This window comes from Cynocephalus volans, chromosome 4 (genome assembly GCF_027409185.1).
Source record: "Cynocephalus volans isolate mCynVol1 chromosome 4, mCynVol1.pri, whole genome shotgun sequence".
NCBI lineage: Eukaryota > Metazoa > Chordata > Mammalia > Dermoptera > Cynocephalidae > Cynocephalus > Cynocephalus volans.
Genome location: NC_084463.1, coordinates 19,341,329 through 19,366,265, shown reverse-complemented (window position 1 = coordinate 19,366,265; position 24,937 = coordinate 19,341,329). Strand labels below are relative to the sequence as shown.

The following is a 24,937-nucleotide window of genomic DNA, read 5'->3' as shown; positions in this document are numbered from 1 at the left end:
ATGCCTGCCTTCAACAGATTGTTTCCCCTGGCTTCGCTGGTGCTCATCTACTGGGGTAAGTCCAGCACCCTGCCATGCGGGATGCAGATAACAGTACTAATGCTAACAATAATAACACTGATGGATGTCGTTGGTGACAAACAGGAGCTCTGGTTGGCTTCCCTCTGTGCATGTCTACAAGACATGGAGATCCGTAGGGGTTCCAGGAGAGCTGGGATTTTGAGGTTGGAAAGGCGCCCCCCCCCACCTCCCTGCTGCTTTATCCCCCAGTCTCCGTCTGTGGTTCTTCCATCTCTCCTCCCGTTTCCCGATAATTTCAAGGTATCTTTTCCCTTTCCTTTTGCTGGAAGGGAATGTAATCACTTTCATTATCAAAAACCTTGCCTGTTACATTTCATTTCTCTACAAGGAATCAATACCCCTGGAAAGCTTACTGAGTCTTCAAATTTGCTTCTTTATATTAAATAGATAATAGGTACTAATAAACACGTAGATGTGTATATATATGCTGGATGCATGAATTTTGGGAGTGAAAATACTTTAATTGTTGATCCATCTGTTTAATTTTAATAAGGGATAAAAGGAAAACAGGCTTCAGCCATTGGCTGCTATGTATTTGATAAATAGGAACTGGGAAATGCATTTTTTTTTTTTAACATGAGCATGTGGAGTTGAGATGCTTTGGAATTTGGGGGGCTGGGTTTTTTGCTGTCAAACATGAAAAGACTCTTGCTTGTCAGCTGTGAGAGACTGAGGTGATCTCCCCCCTCCAAATAAAGGAGTACTACACTTGCAACAGAAAGGCAGAGCAGAATGGTGTCAGAGATGTGCTTGGAGTGGGGTGCCTGAATGTGTATAAAGGGAGTTAAGCATCTACATGATAATGTCTGAATGCAGTAGAGACAGTGTTTTACTGTGTGTCTATGTATGTCTCAAGTGTCGGAGGGTGTGCACTAGTATGTATCTGAGCCTGTTAGTATGAACATCTGAATGGATGGGTGAAGGTGTGGTAATGTTTGTGCGTGTGTGTGTGTGTGTGTGTGTGTGTGTGTGTAGTTCTGGGCAACTCTGCCTCGGTGTCTTTGAATAGATCCTCAGGTCAAGTATAGGTGCTCTTCAGTTGACAGATTGCTTTATGTGATCTTAGCTACCTTCCTCCATGCTAAAACCTATAAATAATTGGACACAATTTTGCCCACCTACCTTTTTGATTTTTTTTTTTTTTTTTTTTGGCAGTTGGCCAGTATGGGGATCCGATCTCATGGCCTTAGTATTACAAGGTTGCGCTCTAACTAACTGAGCTAATAGGCCAGCCCCTCACCTGCCTTTTTGAAAGTAGGCATGTGGATTGTGCTCCCATGGTTGGCATGAAATGTTCTGCCTGTGCAGTGGCAGACACACTGATGGGAATTGCCTCTTTGCCTTCGTATCACTTTGTCCAAATGCCAGGACTGACTCTAGCTGCCAGCATTATCTGGATTTTGTATGTGACCAGAGAGGCAGAGCCATGCTTCCTGTTGAACAAAATGCCTGATGAGACAGGCTAATAATGGCAGCCCCAAGGGCAGACTCACCACCACCCATCCCCAGTAGAATAGACCAGACTTAGAGATGAAGCAGACATAATAGGTTGCCAATGATCTCACCTGCCTTGAAGATTCAGGCTGAGATTTCCTGAAGGGAGTCTAAGGCTAGAGATATGAGGCTTAGGAAATTTGGACTAATCTGGCTGGATAAGAGAAAATGTGGGCAAAGCTGAAGTTGCAAAGAAGAATGAGATTCTGCAGAGGTTTTTTACATACATGCTAATCTAAGTTTTTAAGGTCCCTGCCTGAATTCCTATTTAACTAGGACCTGTGATGCCTGAGTTGGAGTCTTAGCTCTGCTATTAGCTTACTGTGCAACAACCTTAGAGTATCTAGTTCCTTATATGTAAAGTTTGGAATTTGGCACAGATAATACCTAATATCCCTTTCAGCTCCACAACTGAATGGTAGGGAAATATTTACAGGATATTGGTAGAATTGGCAGAGTGCCCGTCTTCCCTACCCCATTCCCACCCCTCCAAAATTTTGGAAGAAATGCACACATTACACCCATCTTTGCTCATTCTCAGCTTCTGAACATTAGCTCACCAAACTGAAAAGCCACAGAAGGGAAAGAGGGGTGGTTCAGGATGCCTGGTTGTTAAATGTAAGAGAAAGAGCGTTGCTTCACAAATGCAATTTCATTTTATTTGCATGTAATCCCAATATTGGGAAGCACTTATCTTAGATGGCTCTCCCTTTCCCAAGTTGATTGTTCACATGATGCTCAATGTGAATGGAGAGTCTTCTCTATTTACTTTCTACATATATTTTAAAAGTTTTTTTATTTTCTTTATTAAAGCATATAATAATATATATATGTTTTTTAAAAATCTACATTTGTCTGGTGCTCACAGTTTACAAAGCAATTTTCAGTCTATTAATTCTTTTGGTCCCCATATCAATCCTATGGAGTAAGTCAGCAGAAGGAGTGTTATTTCCAGTTTAGAGATGAGAAAATGAGCTCAGGGTGGGAATGGACTTGCTAGAGAACACTTCTCTTGTGATTTCAGCCTTCCAGTGCTCCTTGTAACACCTTTTGTGGACACATGCTGCTATGCACAATTTTCAGGTGGCACCTGTCATTCCATATCTCTTCTGAGCTCCCCTTTCACCCTCTCCTACACCATCACCTTTCCTAGGGCCTCACCCACCCTTTAGCTCCTAGTGATTTCTCTGCTCTTCCTCTCCAGGTCTACCTTCTCAGGTGCCCCCTGTGTGGGGAAATGTTTTCCTCTCTTTCCCAGGTAGCCCTTTCCTGCAGCCCATTTCATTAAGGCCTTGCTAAATGACTGGCAAATCTGATAGACCAAGTCATTTCAGGATACTAAAAATAACTTTATTTATTAGCCTCTTTGGGAAAGTATTTACATTCTAATCAAAGCCTTCATTATCGTAGTACAAAGGAAAGCATTCTAGAAAGAGCTCAGGAGGGGCAATTTGGCAATGCCCAAAAGAAAGATTTGGGGGTATTAGAAGAGTTGGTTCAATATACATTATTACCCACCTCATAATAGATTCATGCTACTTAGTCAAATATAGTCATCACTAATACATCTTATTCTTCCTTCTCATAAGTTTCTTCATTATTACTATGGAAATTGAAGAGGGATGAAAGGTCAAATAATTTGGCCAACATTATTCCAGGAATTTATAGTCAGCAATGTGGCTTGAATTTCTGCCATACGTACAATCTTTTCTTGGATACCTAAAGGATTTCATAGAAAGAAAGGCAGTAGAGTGCTGGAGACTTAAGAGGTGAAGAAACAGACTTTACCTCTTGATGAAGGAGCAGCAAGTCATGTTGCAAAGGGCGAGCAAACAGAGGTGGGAGCTGGGAGGTCTACTGCATGTAATCCCAGTATTGGAAAGCATTTATCTGCCATTTTGCAATGTCCTATCCAGGACTGCATGAGCAGAGTTCTCATGCCTTGAACTGGATTTTGGCCAGGAGAAGGGACACAGTTGGGCTTTCTCTCTAATGACACTTTGGATTATTGTCCCCTCAGTGGCAACTCGAAAAAGGGAGGGGCTACTCCACATGCTCCCATAGCACATCCACCCTCCTGACTGTGTATGTTCCACCTGCCCTCCTTTAACTGTAGGTGAACTGGCCGTGTTCCTGTCTGTGCCGCTCCATCTACTCGTTCACTAGAGTACATCACCTGTCACCTATTCAAGGACGTTAATCCAACAAACTATTCCCTCTCAAACCCCAACAGCTCTACTATCATCTTCACCCAAGTGAAATTGTCTCCCAGTCTGCTCACTGCCTCAGTCGCTTAACTGTTCTCTCTGCTGCCAGGCTTGTCCACCTTCACCGCTTGTTTGTTCTCAACACAGCAGTCAGATCGTGTGATTTTGTACAAATCAGGCCATGTCGTTCTTCTGCTCAGAGCCCTCGGGTGCTCCCCAGGTCTCTCTGAGCGAAAGCCAGAGTCCTAGCCATGGTCTCCTGCTTCATCCCCCTCCATTCTCACTTTGTTCACTGTACTTTGACATTGAGCTTGTAGCGGATTGAATTATGTCCCCCCCAAACTCACCAAAGCTTGAATTGTGTCCCCTAAGTTTTATGTATCAGAAACTTGGTCCCCACTGTGATTGTTAAGAGGGTGGGAAATCCTACTATGGTAATTGAAAGGTGGAGCCTTGAAGAGGTGATTAGATTATAGAACCATTTGGTAGTGAATGAATTAAAAATGGTGGTCAGGGGTGTGGTTCTGAGGGCTTTGAAAGAAGAGGAGAGTCCATCTCTCTCTCTGCTGTCTCTGCTTCCACTGTCTCCAGTGTGGGACCCCTTGGGTCACTGTCACCACCACCAGATGTACTTCGGACTTCCTAGGCTTAGAAACTGTAAGCAATAAATTTTGTTTTTCTTTATAAATCACCCACTTTCAGGTATTTTGTTGTAAGCAACAGAAACGGACTAATACGGAGCTCTTTGCTGCCTTCTGAACGCAACAAACACACTCCTTTGGGACCTTTGCACCCTTGGGCCCTTGAGCTGCTATCTCCTTTGCGTGGCATGCCTTCATGCTCCCATAGCTTATTCCCTCATATCTTTCCTTAAGTACCTGTTCAATGTTACCTTCTCAGTGGGGCCAACTTTAATGACCCTGCACACTCTCTCTCTTGTGCTCTTTTTATTTTTTTCTCATAGCACTTGTTACAATCTAATGTTGTTTTTTTCCCTTCTCCCCCCACTGGAATGTAGACTCTATGATGGCAGGGATGGCTCTATTTTGTTGTGTTCTCAGTGCCAAGAACAATGCCTGGCACACAGTAGGCACTCAATAGGTTTGTCAAATAAATGAAGGATAAAATAGCATTAATAAATGATATTTGTATAAAGCATGTTCACATAAGTTGATCCAATAGATTAACTTACAGAATTCTCATGACAAATCTACTATATAGATATTATTTTCAGCATTTCATTGATGGATAAACTGAGTCTCAGAGAGGTTAAACAGTGGATCAAACCTAAGCCTTCAGTTGCCAAATACCATCTTCATGTGCTTCTATAATTGTATGTCCCCCTATAATTGTATGTCCCCTGGGACTTTTCCTATTCTGCTTCCAAAATCATGAACATTGAACTAACTTAACTTTACCACCTCTCACTAATATGAATGTGCCCCAAATTCCACACCACGCCGAGTTCTTGCTGCTGCCCTATCCCCACCCACTCACAAACTTTTCCATGAACCATACTACCTCTTTTTTATCAGTTCTATAATCAAGACTTCAAACTCATCACATGCTGAAGATGTTTCTGATCAGTTCTCCCTAAATGCGGACCCTCTCTCTGATAAAGTGATGCTCTATCTGCAGTAGCAGAAGGGCCTCTTGCACACTGCCAGATAAGACTGGCCCAACCTGCTGGACAGTTTAAAAACCAATTATTACTGAGTGCTTCTCCCAGCATTCTTCTTTTTTTTTGAACAGCTTTATTGCAATATAATTATAGATCATAAAAATCACCCATTTAAAGTATATAGTTTGATAAGAGAATAAGGCTACTTTTGCCTTGATTTTGGCCTAGGGAAGGAAACACGTAAACACCTAGCGGTAGCTCCGTGATAGGTGGCAGGGGATGGATGGCAAAGGGTGTTGGTGGAAGGCACACCTTTCACAAAAGAAGTACTTGAACTTGATCTTGAAATAGTAGTAAACTTAAACAGCGTAGCTGTCCGACTATGTCACAATCCAATTTTAGAATATTTCCATCTTCCCCAAAAGACTCCTACATCAGGCAACCACTGATCTTCTTTCTCTACATGTATAGTTTTATGTTTTCTAGAAATATCATGTAAATGAAATCATGCAATATGTTAAATAAATAAATAGAAACCAATTATTTTACCTTGATTTTTAAAAACTTTAATTATAGTGCCACTAGTTTTTAACCTCCATGTTTAAAACTGAAATCTATTGCCTTCTAAGTCAATCAAACACAATATTTAATTTTTTTTATTGAATCATAATTGATTATACATATTTTTAGGATTCAATGTCGACATATGTTGATCAAATCAATATTACTAGTATGCATATTGCTACAAATTGTACTTATGAATATTTGGTTTTTTGACTCACAATTAGTTTATGTCAGTCTCATCTTAAGCTCTAAATAAAACTTTCCAATGTGTATTGTTTCATTTTTTTTTTTATGGGTTCTATGTTTATCATTAATTCTTGAGAAGGTCGCATCAGAAGGGGCCTTTGAAGTGCTGATGCAAGAATCCTTAGTGGTCATCTTACTTTTGAATCTTCCAAACAATGAGGTATAAACTCTCTTAGCAAATAGTTTTTTGCATTTGTGAACAGCTCCAACACGAGAAAATTCTTTTTTTTAAAATTGTGCTAAACATATTTTTTTCTTACAACTTTGGGAGTTGGGCAGAATCAAATTTCTCTTACACCTGCTCACCTTCAAACAGTGAAGATGGATAGGTTCTGTGTCCCAGCCAAGCACCCCAACCCTCCCGTTTGTCCTCACCAGACTGTCTCTGGGCCCTTCACCATCTTATTCATCTCTGGGGATGCACTCATCGAGCAACTTCGTTTTGTCAAATGTGACATCCTGAACTGCTCAGAATAGTCCAGATTTGTTCTGAACAGTGCAGAGGAGCTGCTCCTCCTTCCTCTGCACACTGTGCATCTGTTAGTGCAGCCCACATTTGTACTCGTGTTGTTGACAGCCTTGTCCCACTTTTGACTCACTCTGAATTTGCAGTCTGACATGCTTGCCTTTTTAAAATGGGCTTCAAATTTCCAAAGGTCAGGAACTGTTAAGTTCAAACCTCCACGTGGCATGCAAGTGTCCCACAAGCGTTCCACAGTGTTCATGAAATACAGATACAATTACATCTCTCCATGGCTTTAAAAGATTTGCTACCTCATACTGTGAGGGACACACAGAGGTGTTCATGACAGGGGTCCTATCTACTCTCCTAGCCTCATGTCTCACCGTCCTTCTCTTCCTTTCTCCCCAGCCCAAGCAGGTGTAAGTAACTGCCCCTCCTCTGGGAAGAGAGCACATCACGAGCGTGCCACTTGCTGTGGTCTGGTTTAATCACAGTTAGGAGTATGTGTTCCCTGCTAGATTAGAAATGCCTTTAGGGTGTGGTCAGTGTTCTATTCATCTTTGTATGTCAGGTCTCGCATCCTATCTGGCATAGAGTGGATTTCAGTGAATGCTGGTTGAATGAGGGTGGATGGATGGTCAATGGGTGGATGTGCGCATGTCCTGTCTCCCACCTAGACACTAAGACTTTGAGGGCAGGGCTCAAATATTACTGTGCTGCATCTCCACAGCTTGCAGAGGAAGCCTGTCAGTCACTGTCTGGATCATCCACGTCTCCTCCAGGTCACTCTGTACCTGTTCTGAGCGTGTACACTTGGGGAGCGCAGGTGATGGTGTAGACACATGTACATGGCCTTTTTCAAGTGTGTCTCATGATTCTTCCTCTTCTGTCTCTCCTTCCCTCCCTGTCCCCCAATGCCTCCTCCCCTGCTGCCTCCCCCCTGCTGTTCCTTCCCTGTCATCCATCCTCTCTCCAGCCAGCGTCTGCTTCCCTGTGTGTGTGGAAGTGCCCTCGGAGACGGAGGCTGTCCAGGGCAACTCCATGAAGCTGCGCTGCATCTCCTGCATGAAGAGGGAAGAGGTGGAGGCCACCACGGTGGTGGAGTGGTTCTACAGGCCCGAGGGCGGCAGAGATTTCCTTGTATGTCTGACTGCTGACCCTGGCCTTTCTTCTGCTGCCTCTGCTGTTGCGTGCCTGGCTCCTGACTGTCTGGGCATGACCAGCTAGCAAACCCTGGCTTTTTCTCTTCCAAGCACTGACAGCTCCTCAGCAGATAACTGACAGCCTTAGTTCAGCCCAGCTTCTGCGACAGGGAGGGCACTTGGCCAACCGCAAGCACCCTGGTTACAGGCATGGGAAGGAGGGGAAAGAGATGAACTGTATTTAAAGCCTACTGTGCATTAGGCACCCTAGTAGGACTTTGCAGGTGTTTTCATTTCATCTTCTGAACCATTCTTTTGGGAGGATTTAATTAGGAGAGAAATTGAAATAACAGGAAGCATCATTATATGAAATAACACAGGTTAGCTCCTTCAACTCTCAGGATCCCAGTGAAGTAAGAACGACAGGGTTAACCAAGGCTGATATTCAGCTGGTTTGCCCAGTACAGCCACATCAGCAGGTAAACTGTTCAGATAGTTCTGTACTGGACACTTGCTCTGCTAGGTCTCCACCACCATACTCCCCACTAGGAACCCTCAGGCCTCCCCATGATCTAGAGACTAAGGGATTCACTCCTAGCAGAGCAGGGAGCCTTCCAGACTCTGCTCCTGTGTCACGGCCAACATCATTTCTGGCTGGTGGGTGCCAGTGCCGAAGTGGCTGTTATATATTTTGAATACCACCTGGGAGATGACCATCATTTACCCTTTCCCTGACCCTGGAGCCAGGTCACCTGGGTTTGATTCTTGACTCTATACTTATTAGCTCTGTATCCTTGGACATGTTACTCAGACTTTCTGTGCCCCAATCTCCTCGTGTTTGAAATGGGGATATAAACATAGCTACCATATAAGGTCGTTACCCGGACTGATGAGCTATAATTTTTAATGCATTTGAGATAGTTCCTGGAATATGGTAGGCACTATGTTAAATGTTTTCTAGAGAAAAGATATATATGCAGAAACAAGAAAATTAAGGCTCAAAGAAGTTAAGTTAGTAAGAGCTTAGGTTTGAGCCAGGTGGTCTGACAGCAGACACAAGGCCCTCTTACTGCACCACCTCACCTTCCTGGGGCCACGTTTCTTTCTCCTCCACAAAGACCTTCAGTGGAGACAACAGCAGGGTGAAGTGGATAAGTTTCACTTGTTCTTCCATCTAGCTTTCCTAAAGCTGAACTTGTCTCTAACTCTAGGTTCATGTGCCGTTCTGATGTGGGTTGGCTCCCACCAGGTGCCAAGTCTGGGATCAGCTGAGACTTCCCAGAGCCAGCCTCAGGCTTGACAGTGACACATCTGTGAGGCTGCAGCTGAGGCTGGTCCCCAGCTGACAGGAGACGGGGTGTCATGGCCAGATGTAAAGGCCCCTGTGGGCTTCAGGCCTGGTCATGTCACAGCCACCTCACCTGCTTCTAGGCCTGCTCAAAGTGGGGAGAAGTTGCCTCGGAAGGAAGAAAAGAAACAAGCAAAAAAAAAAAAAAAAAAAAGTCATGATGGAAATCCAGAGCAATGCTGTCTAATAATTTTTGTGATGTTGAAAATGTGCAATCCATTCTAGTCTCCACGGGCCACCTGTGGCTACGAGCATTTAAAATGTGGCTAGTGCAACTGAGGAACTGATTTTTACATTTTATTTAATTCCTAATAATTTAAATTTTTATTTATTTATTTTTTTTTTTTAAAAGATGACCAGTAAGGGGATCTTAACCCTTGACTTGGTGTTGTCAGCACCACACTCAGCCAGTGAGTGAACTGGCCATCCGTATATGGGATCCGAACCCGTGGCCTTGGTGTTATCAGCACCGCACTCTACCGAGTGAGCCACGGGCCGGCCCATAATTTAAATTTTAAAAGTAGCCACAGGAAGCTAGTGAAGACTAGAATGCACGGCACAGCCTAGAGGGAAAACGGTGTCATGTTAGAGGGTGGAAGTGTTTGAGAAAAAAAATTTAAGAGGCCAGATTCCAGTGAAAATTCAGCCCAAAGCAGAAGACCTGCCGTGCACCTCTCGGTTGGCAGCTCTCTGCTCATCAGCCACATGTCAGCACCCGGGTCCCCTTCCTGTGGCCTGGGCCAGACTGCACACTGCCCCTCGATGGGTACCAGCTCAGAGAGTCAAGTGTTGAGAGCAGGGGTTGCAGGTGTCTTCATCACCAATGAAACTGCCTCTCCTGGTCTCACCACCTTCTTCTCTCACTGGCCGCGCCACAACACCTTTCTCTTTCTCTTGTTCTCTCCTTCTGTCTCCTTCCAATCCTCCCTTTCTCTCAATTCCCCCTCCTGGCTCCCACATGCTTCACCCTCTTTCCACCCCTTTTTTTCTGCCGACCTTCCTCCTGCCTGCCCCTTTCTGCCTATCCTGACCACATCCATGGTTGTCTCTGCCCATCATCTGTTTCCACCCATCATTTCTGTCTCCACCCATCATTTCTGCCTCTGCCCATCATTTCTGCCTCCGCCCATCATTTCTGCCTCCGCCCATCATTTCTGCCTCCGCCCATCATCTGTCTCCGCCCATCATTTCTGCCTCCGCCCATCATCTTTCTGTCTCCGCCCATCATTTCTGCCTCCGCCCATCATTTCTGTCTCCGCCCATCATTTCTGCCTCCGCCCATCATCTTTCTGTCTCCGCCCATCATTTCTGTCTCCACCCATCATTTCTGCCTCCGCCCATCATTTCTGTCTCCGCCCATCATTTCTGTCTCCGCCCATCATCTTTCTATCTCCGCCCATCGTCTTTCTGTCTCCGCCCATCATTTCTGTCTCCGCCCATCATCTTTCTGTCTCCACCCATCATCTTTCTGTCTCCGCCCATCATCTTTCTGTCTCCGCCCATCATCTTTCTGTCTCCGCCCATCATTTCTGCCTCCACCCATCATCTTTCTGTCTCCGCCCATTGTCTTTCTGTCTCCGCCCATCATCGTTCTGTCTCCGCCAATCATCTTTCTGTCTCGCTGTCTTCCCCACCCTCCTCTGTGCCTCTTCATCCGCCCCCACATCCCGGGTCTCTGGCAACACTGCCCCCTCTCTTCCCTGTCCATGCACAATTCTGTCCCCATCCTGGCTCTCCTACCCTACCATCTTCTGCTGCTCTACCTGCAGATCTACGAGTATCGGAATGGCCACCAGGAAGTGGAGAGCCCCTTCCAGGGGCGCCTGCAGTGGAACGGGAGCAAGGACCTGCAGGATGTGTCCATCACTGTGCTCAACGTCACTCTGAATGACTCTGGTCTCTACACCTGCAACGTGTCCCGGGAGTTTGAGTTTGAGGCACATCGGCCCTTTGTGAAGACTACACGGCTGATCCCCCTCCGAGTCACCGAGGAGGGTGAGGCTGAGGCACAGGGTGCTGATCTTTGGGGGTTGGGGTGGAGGACAGATTTCCATACATGTGAGACCCTTGAAGAGTGCAAAAGCCCAGGTATTTGGAATTTGGAGTGGTGACACCTAAAAATGTCACCATCGACCTATCTTCCTATAGTGGCCAGCTTCCTGCAACATGCCCGACCAGCTTACCTTTCTGTGCCTTTTCTCAAAGCAGCAAGGCTTGGAGATGATAGTAGAATGACCTCAACTGGTCCCTTCACAAAGCTTAAAGCTACTGATTCCATTTCACCTCCTTCTCTGGTCTGTGTTGAATCCCTGACTCAGTGAGCTCAGAGGAATGTCATGAGGTTATTTAGAAGTCCTGTCTCCTTCTGTCTAGGTAATGCATTCCTCTAATCCAGTGGTTCTCAAAATTCAGCAAGCCTCAAAATGTCCTGCAGGGCTTTTTAAAACCCAGACTTCCTGATTCTGTAGGTGGAGCCTGAGAGTTCGCGTTGTCTGGGAAATCCTCTGGCGATGCTGCCGAGGCTGCTGGGTCAGGCTTTGAGAACCACTCTGAACTGACGTTTGACAGTCTTTTTGCCTTTTGTCTTTCTCCACAGTAATCATACATACATTCTCTTCCCCATAGGTGGCATCTCTTGTTATGTAAATTCATTCTTACCCAGGGGAAGGGGACAAGTTGATAGCTTTCTAGTCTTCAGTTTAAAATCTTCAGACTCCCACAGCCAGTTCCTTGTCGGTGAGTGGGACGTCCTTTCCGTGACCTAACTCACACGTTTCTGTTGCAGTCTGAGTCCAGGATCTTCAGGGTGGACCTACTGCCTTGCTCAGACAGTCAGTCGGTTTCCAGCACGTGCTTAGCATTACTGCTGCCCTGAGAGAGAAGGATGGTGAGACCAAAGGTGTAGGGCATGAAAGAAGAGGTCGAGTTAAAGATTGGGCTCTTCCTAGGAAAAGGATTCAGGAATCCTAACCTTCAGGTTACTAGTGGTTTTTTTTTTTTTTTTTTTTTTTTTTTTTAATCATGCCATTGTGATAAAAAATAATGAAGCAAAGGTTGTTCAGTCTTGAGTGAACAGTGGAGAAAGAGATGTACCGGCTCACACAGTATGACTAAAATGGAAGGTACGTCAATTCTGAAGTGCAGAAGGACTCTCATGCCACCTGAATGAAGACCTCATGAGTCACTTCCCCTCTCTGATCTCATCTCTTCTTGTGTAAAATGAAGGGTTTGGATTAGATGTTCTAAGGTATCCTTGTGTTCAGAAGATCCATTATCCTCCTCTGTTTTCACGCCTCTTCTCCCTGGGGCAAAGCAGCCTGGTGCCCTGGACTGTTCACCACCAGGAACTGTTGGCTGGTGCCTGGCAGACCCTAGGAAGGTGCCTGTCTGTCCCCACCTCCCGCTCTCCCGGGCTTTTGCCTCCATAGACCCTAGCGTGCAGCTGGAGGAAAGCGTGACAAAGCTGGAGCTAGTCCTCCTGCCGGGCACCTGAGCAAGCTTCCAGTAAGAAAAGGAAAAAGAAGTTTGTTATCAGAGCCGTCAAGCCTTGTGGATGGTGGGGCTGGAAGGAAGCTTGGAAGTCATTTAATGCAGGGGTTCTGGACAAAGAGCAAGCATTAGAACCCCCCAGGGGGCTTTTTCCACATGGAGATGCCTCTTTACCCCCCTTGCAGATGGGGTTCCATAGGTGGGGGTGAGGTCTGGCATGTGTAAGTTGAAATGACTCCCGGAGTGATGGAGGGTACAGTTCTGGGGCCCCTCATTTTGTGGCTGAGAGAACAGAACTCTGGAAGACAGAGGGGCCTCTGATCCTAGGGAATCTCCCTGGTTCTCTTTGCTCAAGTTGGATTTGTCCTGGCTTAGTCTTTCACTTTCTGACTGTAGGACCGAAATCTGAAGCCTTCTCACTTAGAAGTAACTAAAAATACCGAGGACGGCTTCCAGCGTTACTACTTCTGGGCTACTGCATTTAAAGGGATAGCATGATTTAAACTAAACATATCACAAATAGTATGTCAAGCCCATGAGGAGACGTTTGAGGTGTACAGCGTTCTCATATGCCTCAAGCTGCGTCTATGGCCTCCAGCTCCCGGCAGGAAACCGGAAGGATCCTGGAGCCCTTGGGATGCTTCTGTGAGCTGAAGGTCATGGCTGGCTACACTATACTTTTAACAAGTAAGGCTTTGAGGATGGCTTGGGCCCCATGCATAATTGCAGACTGTGAATTTAGTTTGCTGGTGGAACTGGGAAGGGGAAAGGTGGCCGCAATCTCCTTCCCACTAGGAAGGAGTACATATATCAGAACATTTGTCATGTTTTAATTGTCATTTTTGTTGATCATGAAACAAAGATCAATTCTTATTTATATTCACTCATTCAACAAATACTTGAGTACTTCAAATATTCCAAGATAAGACAGCAGGCTGAGAACTAGGAAATAAATAAGATATGTTCTCAGTAAGCACACAGTGAGTAGAAAAGAGATAAACACATCACAATACAACCTGGGAACTGTTGTAATGGATGGATGGCTAAATGCCAGAGAAGGATGTAAATAACTGTATGAGAAGTTGAGGAAGCTTTCACAAAGGAGGGGACCTCGGTGGAGTCCAGGAGAACTTATCGGAGCCTGACAAGCAGAAGAGGATATCAAGACAGAGGCAGCAGTGGGGTGGGGGAGAGGCAAGAGGAAGAAAAAATGTCCACATATTCTAGAATGCCACAGTGTGTGTAAGAAGTGCTGCTGGCCAACCAAATGGGAGTGAGGTGAGAAGGCTGGACTGTGAAAGCTTTGCATGGATGTTAGCAGAGTGTAGGCATTATCCTGAGGGCAGCATGGAATGCTGAAGGGTTTTAAGCAGGGAAGTGGCAGGATCTGATCTGTGTGTCAGGAGTAGCACTCTGAGGACAGTCTGGTTGATACACTGAATCTTCTGATGCTCATTTCTGTTTGGATTTGGGATGATCTGAAAGGTTTTTGAGTCTAATCCAGACTTGTAGAGAACATGCTCATATCACTGGATGGGCTGACTGCTGGCCCTCTGGGAATTTTCGGATGCTCTCTCCCTGGGGATAAAGCATGTTCCTTACATCTGTGCAGAATTTTAAATCTCACAAGGTATTATTAAATACATCAGGTAATGTAATATTCCCAGCAACCTGACTGGTGTAAATTACTATCTTCACTTTGCAGATTAAGAAACTGAGTCTCAAATAAGGAAAATAACTACTTACACACCAGTAAGTAGCAAAATCAGGACCCAACTCTATATACATCTCACTCCATGTCCCGGATTCCTTCCACTGCTCTGCTCCTCCTTCTTCCACCCATCACCCTCCCTCATCCGATATCCAGAACAGCTGATGAAAGTCAGTGAGAAAGCTGACAGGCGGGAGAGTCAGAGGATATGAAGTCTTCTTGAGTTCCTCTAGACTCAGAGCTTATCAAAGCCACACTTAAAAATAGGCCTCAAATATCTATGACCCCAGTGATAGCGCTGGATTTGTTGGACGCGCACATTCTGAGATTCATTCTCCTCCCTGCAGCTGGAGAAGACTTCACCTCTGTGGTCTCGGAAATCATGATGTATATCCTCCTGGTCTTCCTCACCTTGTGGCTACTCATCGAGATGATATATTGCTACAGAAAGGTCTCAAAGGCTGAAGAGGCAGCCCAAGAAAATGCGTAAGTCCAAAGATGCTAAAGTAATGATAGCTAGCACCATCAGGATGCTTGCTCTCACAGGTGAGGTGCTAAGCAATTTAGGTATGAGTACATCTGTCACCTTCTTCCTCATAACAACCTACAAGGTAGGCATCACTATTATACCCATTTTACAGATGAGAACACTGAGTCTGGGGGAGTTTGCATAAGGCCATTGTAAGAGGCAAAACAAGGTTTGAATTCAGGCCTGCTGACTCTTGGCCTGCACACTTAACCACTAAGGCAAAGACCATCAGGTGCCACCATGCCCCAGGAAATTAGTATTATTATAACCACTTTATACATGCCAAAGCAGGCTCATAGAGGTTAATGTGGCTTGCCAAGGCCACACAGAGAGTGAGAGGAGAGGCTGGTCCTGGAACTCTGCTCTGTTCTTAATGTCCATGCTCTTTCTCTCATATTCAGCTGTTTCCTCTACACCGTGGAGCTCATCACACCACTTGGGCACTGCCCTTTATAGCTAAGGAACTCCAATACTCAGAGTAAGGGCTCTAATCTTCTAATGTCCAGCCTGTACCTTGGTCATTTTCACCAAGTCCCTAGTCACTCAAGTGTGAGCACATATGAGAAATTATTGAGTCTGTAAGAGCAAGGAAAGCCAAAGAAACTTAACCATCTTGGTCTGACTCCAAGTAGAAAAATAAAAGATTCTTGAAAATTAGTAGCCACAAGGGTCTGAGAGACCATGCTGGCCTGTTATTTGGGGAAAGGAAAGATAGAAAAAAAGAAAGAAAGAAAACGCATATTTCTAGCAACATTGCTGCGGCAATAACCTAAAAGCCCTAGGCTATTATTACCTAGAAATGTTTGATAAAACAAAGCATGCATCATTTGGCATGATATCTATGATCTTGAGGAAGTAAAAAAATTACAACTAACTAGATGTAAAGATAGAAAGATGCTGAGGGAGGTTGTAATTCCTGTTGATTTAGGTGCTTGGATTTTAGTGCTTGGACAGGAAGTACCTGCAGTTGGGTCTGCATAAGAAACAGAGTTGGAACTGCTCCCCAGCAGAGGCAGGATCCTCAGGAGGCTACAATTCACACAAAAGGTAGACCAGGAAATAATCAGCCCACCAGCCCAGGGAAAAGTCAAGGAAACTTGACCATCTTGGCCTGATTCCAAGTAGGAAAATGAAAGGTTCTTGAGAATTAGTAACCACAAGCCTGCTCTGAATGTTTGGGATTTAAATTTAAACTACCCATAGGATCTAGGAACCTCTAAGCTGAGAAATTCAATAAAAAATTAGTCTCCTGCCAGTGATAACCATGAGGAAATGAAAAACCACTCTGAAGAGACCCACTCTCAGCCAAGGCCTAGCAGGATTCCCCAGATAATGCACTGCTGGATCTGATTTCATGATCCAATCCAAAACTGAAATACACAGCAGAAAACAATCCAGCGTGAGCAAGAGAAGTAACAAGTGGCAGGATTAAATCCCAGCAGCTTCAGACACAAGAAGGGCCTGCTAAAGTATATAAAATAGGCTTGTTTAAAATCATTAAAGCAATAAAAGAAAGAGCCAAAAGCATAAGAATAGAGTAAGTTGCTAAGAAAAAGGATGGGCAGATCTGAACAGAAAGGAAAAAAACAAACAAACAAACAAACAAACAAACAAAAAACCACACCAAAATCCTGGAAATGGAAAACATAATCAATAAAATTTAAAACTCAATGATTGGTTCAACAGAAGATTAGATGCTGGTAACCCAAAAATAAATATGAGGAAGTGATACAGAATGAAGCACAGAGACAGAAAATGATGAAAAATAATCAAGAAACAAGAAGGAAAAAAAGTAGAGGTCCATTAGCATAGAGCAGAGAGAATAGAGAAGAGACAGTTTTCAGAGCGTGGCTAAGGAAAGGATGACTCTGCAGATTCAAGATGCACAGTATGTCCCGAGCAACATAAATACAAATAAATCTACACCTAACCACCAGCCACCTGTAAAACTGATAAATGGCAGCTACTCATATGGTCTCTAGCAAATACCACCTGTGCGTTGAAACTTTAGAAAAAATGACTATGATATTAGAAACAGGTCAAGGATACCACCTCTCCCTGCCTCTAATTCAATATTATTTTGGCAATCCAGGAGGTATATTAAGTAAACACACACAAAAAAGGATAAGAATTAGAAAGGAAGAAACTAAATGACCATTCACACCGATAATATAATTGTTTACATAGAATATCCAAGAGAATTTATAAACAAACTATTAGAACTAGTTATTGCTACAAATAAGGTTGTTGCTACAAATCAGAATGTAAAAATTCCACAAGGTTGTTGCTACATATCAAAATATGAAAGTCACCTATATTCCAGCAACAAATTTAGAGATACATTTAAATATTTAAAACATTAAAAAATTTAAATTACAAGAGCAACAAATATGAGTATTCTCTAGTACATTGGAATAAATCTGACAAGACCTTTAAGGAGACAATTATAAAACATTACTGAAAAACTTAAGAAAAGACATAAATAGATGGAGAATAAAACCTCACTATTGTAAATAATTCTCTCTTAAATTAATCTTCAAATTCAATAAGTTTCCAATCAAAAATACCCACTAAATTTTTAAAAGAACTTTTAAGCTTATCTAAAAGTTACATAGAAGGCCAAAGGGTCAAAAACAGTCTAAACCAAGGGTCAGCCAGATTGGAAATATTTTAAGCTTTACAGCCTAGATAGGGTCTCTGTCACATATCATTCTTTTGTTTTCTTTGTTTTTTTAACAACCCTTTAAACAAGTAACAGTAATTCTTAGCTTGTGGGCCATAGCATGCTGATCCCTGGTCTAAACAATTTCAAAAAATGAACAGTAAGTTAGGAAGAGGTGGCTGGTAGGACTTGTCTTATCAGAGGGGAAGATTTCACAGAGCTGTCAGAGTAAAGAGTTTGTAATACTGACGTAGTATACAAAAGGGACAAAACAGAAAGCTCCCAGTTTAATGCAAATATAAAACCCTAATATGTGACAGAGATGGCATTACAATAATTGAAGGAAGGATAAACTGTTCAGTAAGTGTAGGGAAATTCCTTATCCATATAGAAAAAAAATAAAATTAGAATAAAAAATAAATAAAAAAATAAAATTAAACCCCATCTCTTACTCTAGACAAAAATAAATTGTGAGTGGACTTAAAGACAAAGTAAAATGTAAAAGCTGAAAATTCTATTAAGGGAATATAAGAGAACATCTTTATTATCTTGCAATAGAAAAGATTTCTTAAATGAAATACAAAAGGCACAAATCGGAGGAAAAATGATCATTTTGATTAAATTATATGCAAAAATCAATTGTTTATTATAAGAATCCATAGCAAAGTTTATAAACAAACAACAGACTGGGAGAAATTTTTAAGACATGAAAATTTTTAAGACAAAGAAAAATCAATGAGAAAAAGATAAATATCTCAGAAGAAAAACTCGCAAAGCAAATGAACAAATTACAGAAGTAGAAAACCAAATACCCTGTCAACATATGAAAAGATGCTCAACTTCACCAATAATCAGGGACATGAAAATAAAGGCAAGTATAAAATATAGATTCACACCCATCCATTTGGCCATCATTTTCATCTAACAATACCAAGTCCTGAAGACAATGTGGACACATGAGGAGACTCATACACTTAGGAGCGGGGGTGGGGCGGGACAGTGTTCTAATCTGCTGAAAGGGCCATCTGGTTTTCACTAGGGAAACACAGCCAGAAGGAAATGCAGAACTGTTCTGTAGGCATCCTGTTCCTGTGCCCTGCTCTTCCCCTGTCCTGTGTCCCCATCACCGGGTATGGAAGCACTGATTCTCTTCCCCCCATGTCCTCTGGTAGGTCTGACTACCTTGCCATCCCATCAGAGAACAAAGAGAACTCTGCGGTGCCAGTGGAGGAGTAGAAGTGGTGTGACCTGAGGTGATGTACGGGGACTTGGGAAGGGAAGGTGGAGATGGATGGCAGATGGTACAAGTGACTTTGTCACCCACAAATGAAGTGACTAAATTGGAGCCCTTAGATCAATTTGTACCCTGCCCAGGATCCCCATTCTCAGGATACTTTGCTAAGTTGATGCCCAAGTCACAAAGCTTGGTATGATGTCAAGACTTCTGATGGTGAATTGCTTTGATCCGAGTGTTGGGGCAGCCTGAACTCCTTGCCCATGGTTTACGATGGCATAGGAATTCTCCCACTCCCTCCTTTGGTCAGAGTCTTTGGGCAGGGCTGGAAGTTCTCAGTAAGTTGTTTTATCATTGGTAGGTGGCCTGAACACTGAGGGACTGGATATCCCAGGTTCAGTGATGTCAACAGCTTCAGGAGGGTGCCCCAGGGACTCCATCGCATCCCTTCATGAATCCATCCTTCTATTCGTTCATCCATACACCCACCCACCTCTGAGCAACCTCCCAACTTCATCAGACTTCTCCACACCCTAAGACCTTGCCAGAACCGAGAAGCCAACGTTTCTACATGGACTCAACCTCACTCTGTCCTAGCTTTTGAGCAAGCAGCTCCCATGCCAACTGGATTTCTCTCCTGTGCCCCAAATGACTCTGTACGAGTGCTGGAGGTAGCACTTCCCTCTGCCCCTAACTGGCCGGAACTGGTTCATTCTCCATTGCTGCAAGAGAATGAATGTCTTAATGGAAGGAAGCTGGAGTGATTAGTTCAGGTGAAAGAAAAAGTGTCATGAACTTGGATTCTGTGAAGTCAGTTTTTCCAAGTTTGTGGCCCTCTTAGCGAGAGCATCAGAGTGAAGCATACCTCTCTAAGTTCTCCAGTGATAAAAAGATCCTTAAGCATGGACTAAAATGCTCTCTGAAGCTTAGTGCTCCAGGGCTAGATCCCGATAGGTCTGTAAAGCCTGGATTGGACTCAGTCTTTCCAAGAAGCCAAGGATAGACTTGGAAAAGACCAATGGTAATTTAAGTTCTTAAAAGTCATGCAACATGCTCCTGATCCTGTTGGGATAATGTATGTGTGCCCTCCCTGGAGAGCATACCACCTGAGCATTGGGACTGAAATTCCTAAGTTCTTCCTCTCAAAATTTCTCTGGATCAGTATTATTCCTCATTCTACAGGAGGCAACTGAGACTCACACAGGGCTCAACTGAGTAACAGACTTATGACGATAAACTGGAGCAGAGATAAGCCTTAGGTGCTGCCCAGTTTACACTTCCCGGGATGGATAATTTTGTTTTTGATAAGACTTTGACATTGAGCTTGGCGATGGCCGTCCCTCTTTCACAAGCATAGACAGGGGTGGATTGCCCAGCTGAGCTTAACACCAATGGATGTAGGTAACTAGAAACTGGCCAAAAGAGAAGGACAGGAGGTAGGCTTGAAGAATTTCCTTGGTGTAGATTTGTGAATCTGAAATGTCCCCCCAGAAGGAGATTGCATCTGAGAATGATATCTAAACTAAGCAAAATGCATTTTGGCCTGAGATGCATGATAGGCAGGGATAGGAAGACTGTTTCCAAATACCTCACCTATCAGTCCATAATGGTCAGGGTTTATTTCCTAGATTTTGACAGAGCAGAGAAACAGTGGAAAAAAATTTTAGCGAATAGCTCATATTTCATTTTAATTGAGTGACTGGTCAAAGTGTGTTATCCTTCAGCACCTGGTGACAAGAGGGGAAGGATGCTTCCCGGGATGTAAGAAAATGAAAGTGGGAATTGAGGAGAGATGTCCCTCTGACCTGGGAGAATTTATAGGGAAAGATCATACTCCACCGGCTTTGGGCTTCATCTGACAAGCTCTTGTTGTCATCTCTTCCATCCCTGGGGAAGTACTTGAAATAAGACCCTTAACACCTAGTAAGGAGTTCAATTTTACTGAAGAAAATATTTGCAATAAATAAATCCAAGACACTTCTTATTGGCAATTTCCCACATAAGCCCTCTGAAATAGGGAACAGAATATTTCTTACTTTCCAGTTTAGGAAATAGGTCTGATTCGTTGCTAGGTTTTCCACATGATGTGGCTGGTTGCTGCCGGGGCTAGCAAGCTACTTACCACCAGCCCACTTTCCTCGTGTCCCAGTGGGCTGTGTCCCTCACTTGTGATCAAGTTGTATGCACAACTGCCATGTTCTCTTTTTCTTTCCTTGTGAAGAACCCAAACTCAGATGTTTCCTGAGTGATTTTTAATTTAGCTGAATGGTACCTATTATTTATTTATCCTTTACAAGTTGTCATCTCTGCTCTCTTCCTTTTTCCACCTTCTCAACTCTCCTCATACTTGATAATTTCATTGGAGCTTAGAGTTTACAAAGTATTTCCACTTCAATGATGTTATTTCTTCTCCACATCTGGTCCTGTGAGGTGGATGTTTTTAATATTTATGTTACAAATGAAGAAACTGAGGTTCTCAAAGTGCTTTTTTCAATCATAAGGTCACTTAGCTGGTTATTAGAAAGTGAGGATCCAGGTCTTGACTCCTATCCCAGTTGTCTTTCCATTTAGATCACAGCTGCTTCCTTTCTTTTCTTATTATTTTAACTTCCATCTAATCTCTCCCTCTCTGATCCTGACGTTCACCCTCTTTTCTCACTCCCAGTCCCACTCTCCTGCTTCTCTACCACTTCGCTTCTCGGTGGATGCTAGAAATACGCTTTGAGAGTCCTACTTCAGTTCTCTTTCTAGTTGATTTGTACATCATTATTTCTCCTGAATTGCAATTAAACTCCTTCCTGGGAGACTTGATCATGTCTATAAATCTACAAGGTACTGTGATCACCAGCCTACTTCAAATCTTCACCCACCTCTCTGTTTTTCTCCATATTCCTACAAAAGACCCAGACTAAATGTGTATTGCTCTGGAAGTTTTATCTGGCATGCTGTTGCTTATTAAAGGGCTCAGAAAAGTTCTCAAGGGCTATTATCACTTTAGAAACCCCACCTGTTATCTTGGTGCTGGATATTTCCCAGGACTAATCCTCAATAACACAATTCACTGAAGGCCTAGCTAGGCTGGGTCTGATTTTCCCTTCTTACCACCATGAACTTGACTGCTCAAATCGGTTGGCCCTGAAAGCACCTTGCCCTATTGACCTGTACTGTCAGCTCAGTCCTGTATCAAAGCCCCAACCCCTGCATGGAACAACTTGGGCAGTCAGTGCCTGTCCCTACCCCAACTTTTATTTTCAGTCTGTTTAATAGCATTATCCGGTAGTTTCTCCATCCCCAAACATCCACACACCCAGACTTTCTTCTCTCAGTTTCTGGTTTCTGTTAGATGTTAAACTAGAGATTTTATTAGGAAAGGAATTTTTCAAAGCAGAAATATGCTGGGAAATGTGTAGAGCAATAAAACAGATAGTAGCTCCCTCCCGTCTCCCCAAAACTACTAGATCGAAAAGGAAAATATACCCTTCTCAGAATTGGTGAATGCATATCACATCAGAGGGAAAAAATCAGAGGGAAATAGCTGTGTAATTGCATCTTTGCAGGAAGAAGGAGTAGCAAGAGCTGGACATTTCAAAATAGATCTTGGTTCCCCCCTCCCAGTTTAACATGGAAGTGAAAAATAAAAAACAAAAAAACCCCGAAACAAAACAACCCTTCCTCTCAGCTCATTTTGTAAATGAAAAAGCCCTAATTTGGTGAATTCACCTAGCCACTGCAAATGTATCCTAATAGTGTTTGGTGTCTCATCAACCCAGTCATCCATTCATTCAGTAACCATGTTCCAGCACTAGGCTAGACCCTCAGTGTGCTCCGCAGTCTTAGGATTGAAAAATAGCATCATCCGAGGCTTATTTAATCTCTGAAATCTAACTTGGTAGGTAGCTCCTGTGTAGTTCAGTTCACTTCTTCCCCCTTACCTGAGTTTACAGTAGGACCCAGTAGGTAAGCCTCTCCAAGCAAGTCTGAATTACAGACTCAGCCTCTATCACAGGCCGGCTAAAGCTCAGAGCCAACAACGGTCTCCATACTCCCTGCGCCCCTCTTGGCAAGCGCTGCATCTGACGGGCAGGGTGTATGATGGGGTGGGGGGCTGCTGAAAGACAAGAGCTTGGAGGTTTGTGAAACACCATTGAACACAATTAGCAAACTCTTACGGTCTTGCAACAAATGTAACCTTTTCCACACTGTCACCTTCATATTGCTTTTTCTTGATTTCCCACAGCCAATCTTTTTCTGAACTCTAGAAATGTTGTTCCTGACCACCCAAGCCCTCGACAACCTAATGCCTGTATGTAGTGTTTTGCAGGAGACTCCCTGTTCAAGTCAATAAAGTGTCTCTAAAAACTGCTTCCTCTGGTTTTGCTCTCCTTACCATGTGTCTGCTACATGGATACACGTTCACCTGCCCCCAGCATGCACCAATTCCTGCACAGAGTGAGTGGACCTTTGTCCACAGAATAAAAAACACAATAGTCTAGAATGAAACACATGCTAAATATGTGATCTCACCTCCCCTCTCCTCCTCCACCCAGTTATGAAGGAATACAAGAGCCACTTGTGTTCTTGCCTGGTGTCAAACAAGTTTCCTAACCAGGTGGTGAGGAGCTAACCTCAAGGAAGACTGAATGTGGACAGGGGCCAAACGGGCTCTCAGCTCTCCCAGTTCAGGCAACATAAGGCAGAAAGCAAAGCTGTCTGCCAATGTCCATCTTCCTTCAAGTGCCAAGGCCTGAGAAGGGAAAAGTTCACAAGAAACTGTCACTGGAATCCACAGTCCACCACAATCTCTTATACCAGCAGTACTGATTAATGAGATTAAAAATCATCTTTGTAGAATACCAGCTCCGTACTAAGAAATACATGTGAGTGCTTATTTTTTTAATACTGTCTGTAAAACACTGAAGTTTGGAGTGTTGGATGAGCCCATGGTCACATGGCTGGTAAAAAGTGATGCTGCAGTTTGTATTCACGTCTGATTCCAAAACTTCTCATCCATTCCACCTGACGTGGCTGCCTCCCTCCTAAGAAGGTGGAAGGTGGATGTCTCTGTGCATGTGCACAGTGTGCCTACACACACACACGCCTTCAGGACTTGCCGTGGGCATATCTGGGAAGACCAAGAATATCTGGGATGATGAGCACTGATGCATTAAGCAATAAACACACACACCAGTTATTATTTGTAATTCAATACTTTTTTTTTTAATTCACACTGTACTTCCATGGCTCTAGCTACTTTACATTAAGATTTGGCTGGGTAGCCTTGTATGTTTCTAGGTACTAGCAGTAAGTTTTCAGACCTTGCGCACAGCGCCAGGCAAAGTACAGTTACAGATCCAAATACAGATGGCCAGACAACTCACTGCAAGCAACCCGTGTTCTTTCCCATTTACGGCCCAGTGCAGGTGTAGGGGCTGGTCACTCTCCCTCACCCCACTCCATCCCATGTCAAGATTATCCAGGGGCCACTATGGCCTCTGATCCATCCCTCCCCACCTTGGAGTCTAGGTTGTGTGGGGGGAAAAGCACCATGGGTTTGGGAAGATGGTCTGGTCCATGCAGAGAGTGGTCTGGCCTTAGAGTGCAGGGTAGGGGAGTGTGGGAGCCACACGCTACTGTTGGCAAAATGGCTGCTGTTGCTTTACAATCCCAGCATGTGGTACCCAAGCCCAGGGCCAACACCCCAGACAGCCAGCTGTCTTGCCTGGAAGCCATTCTGCTTTTGCAACGTCTGACTGTGTTGAGAGAACCGACGAGGGCCAAGGGGCAGAGATGACATTGTTCTTTAAGCCTTCACATTGGGGAGATCATCTGGCACCAGCTCCTCTTGGCAGCCAAAGTGTTTCTCACCAGCAGCCAAGGCTCCAATCCGGACTCCCAGGCCTGCTGAGGACCTTGAGTCACGAGACTCCTGAGCTGTTGCACAGAACATGAAAACAGGGAGCTGGCTAGGCCCATCACAGCCATGGCCGGAGCAGGAGTGAGGTAACAAGGCTGGGCAGAGAGGTGGGCAGGGGAGCTCTCTACTCCCTGTGCAAGTTCCTGCTCCACATCAGGAAAGCAGGGGTGTTAAAAGGTGGCCTTCCAGAAAAAATGCTCCTCTCGGACCCAAAATGCATCTTCTGGAAGAA

General features: G+C 44.0%; 1 protein-coding gene across 1 annotated transcript; it reads left to right on the top strand.

Moving 5' to 3' along the window:
• Positions 1 to 20,436, top strand: SCN3B (sodium voltage-gated channel beta subunit 3). The gene is made up of 6 exons (XM_063093909.1): positions 1 to 55; positions 7,653 to 7,816; positions 10,936 to 11,161; positions 14,714 to 14,852; positions 18,730 to 18,810; positions 19,153 to 20,436. Exons 1-5 carry the CDS (start codon positions 1 to 3, stop codon positions 18,791 to 18,793), a joined length of 648 nt encoding a protein of 215 aa, XP_062949979.1. The 3' UTR covers positions 18,794 to 18,810; positions 19,153 to 20,436.
• Positions 20,437 to 24,937: the final 4,501 nt, after the last annotated feature.

What these genes read in the sequence shown, in the direction of transcription:
- SCN3B (XM_063093909.1), top strand. Translation starts at nt 1, where the DNA reads ATGCCTGCCTTCAACAGATTGTTTCCCCTGGCTTCGCTGGTGCTCATC. An exon ending in CCTCCGAGTCACCGAGGAGG is followed by an intron (nt 11,162 to 14,713) that starts GTGAGGCTGAGG and finishes TCCTCCCTGCAG; the next exon opens with CTGGAGAAGACTTCACCTCT. An exon ending in GAGGCAGCCCAAGAAAATGC is followed by an intron (nt 14,853 to 18,729) that starts GTAAGTCCAAAG and finishes GTCCTCTGGTAG; the next exon opens with GTCTGACTACCTTGCCATCC.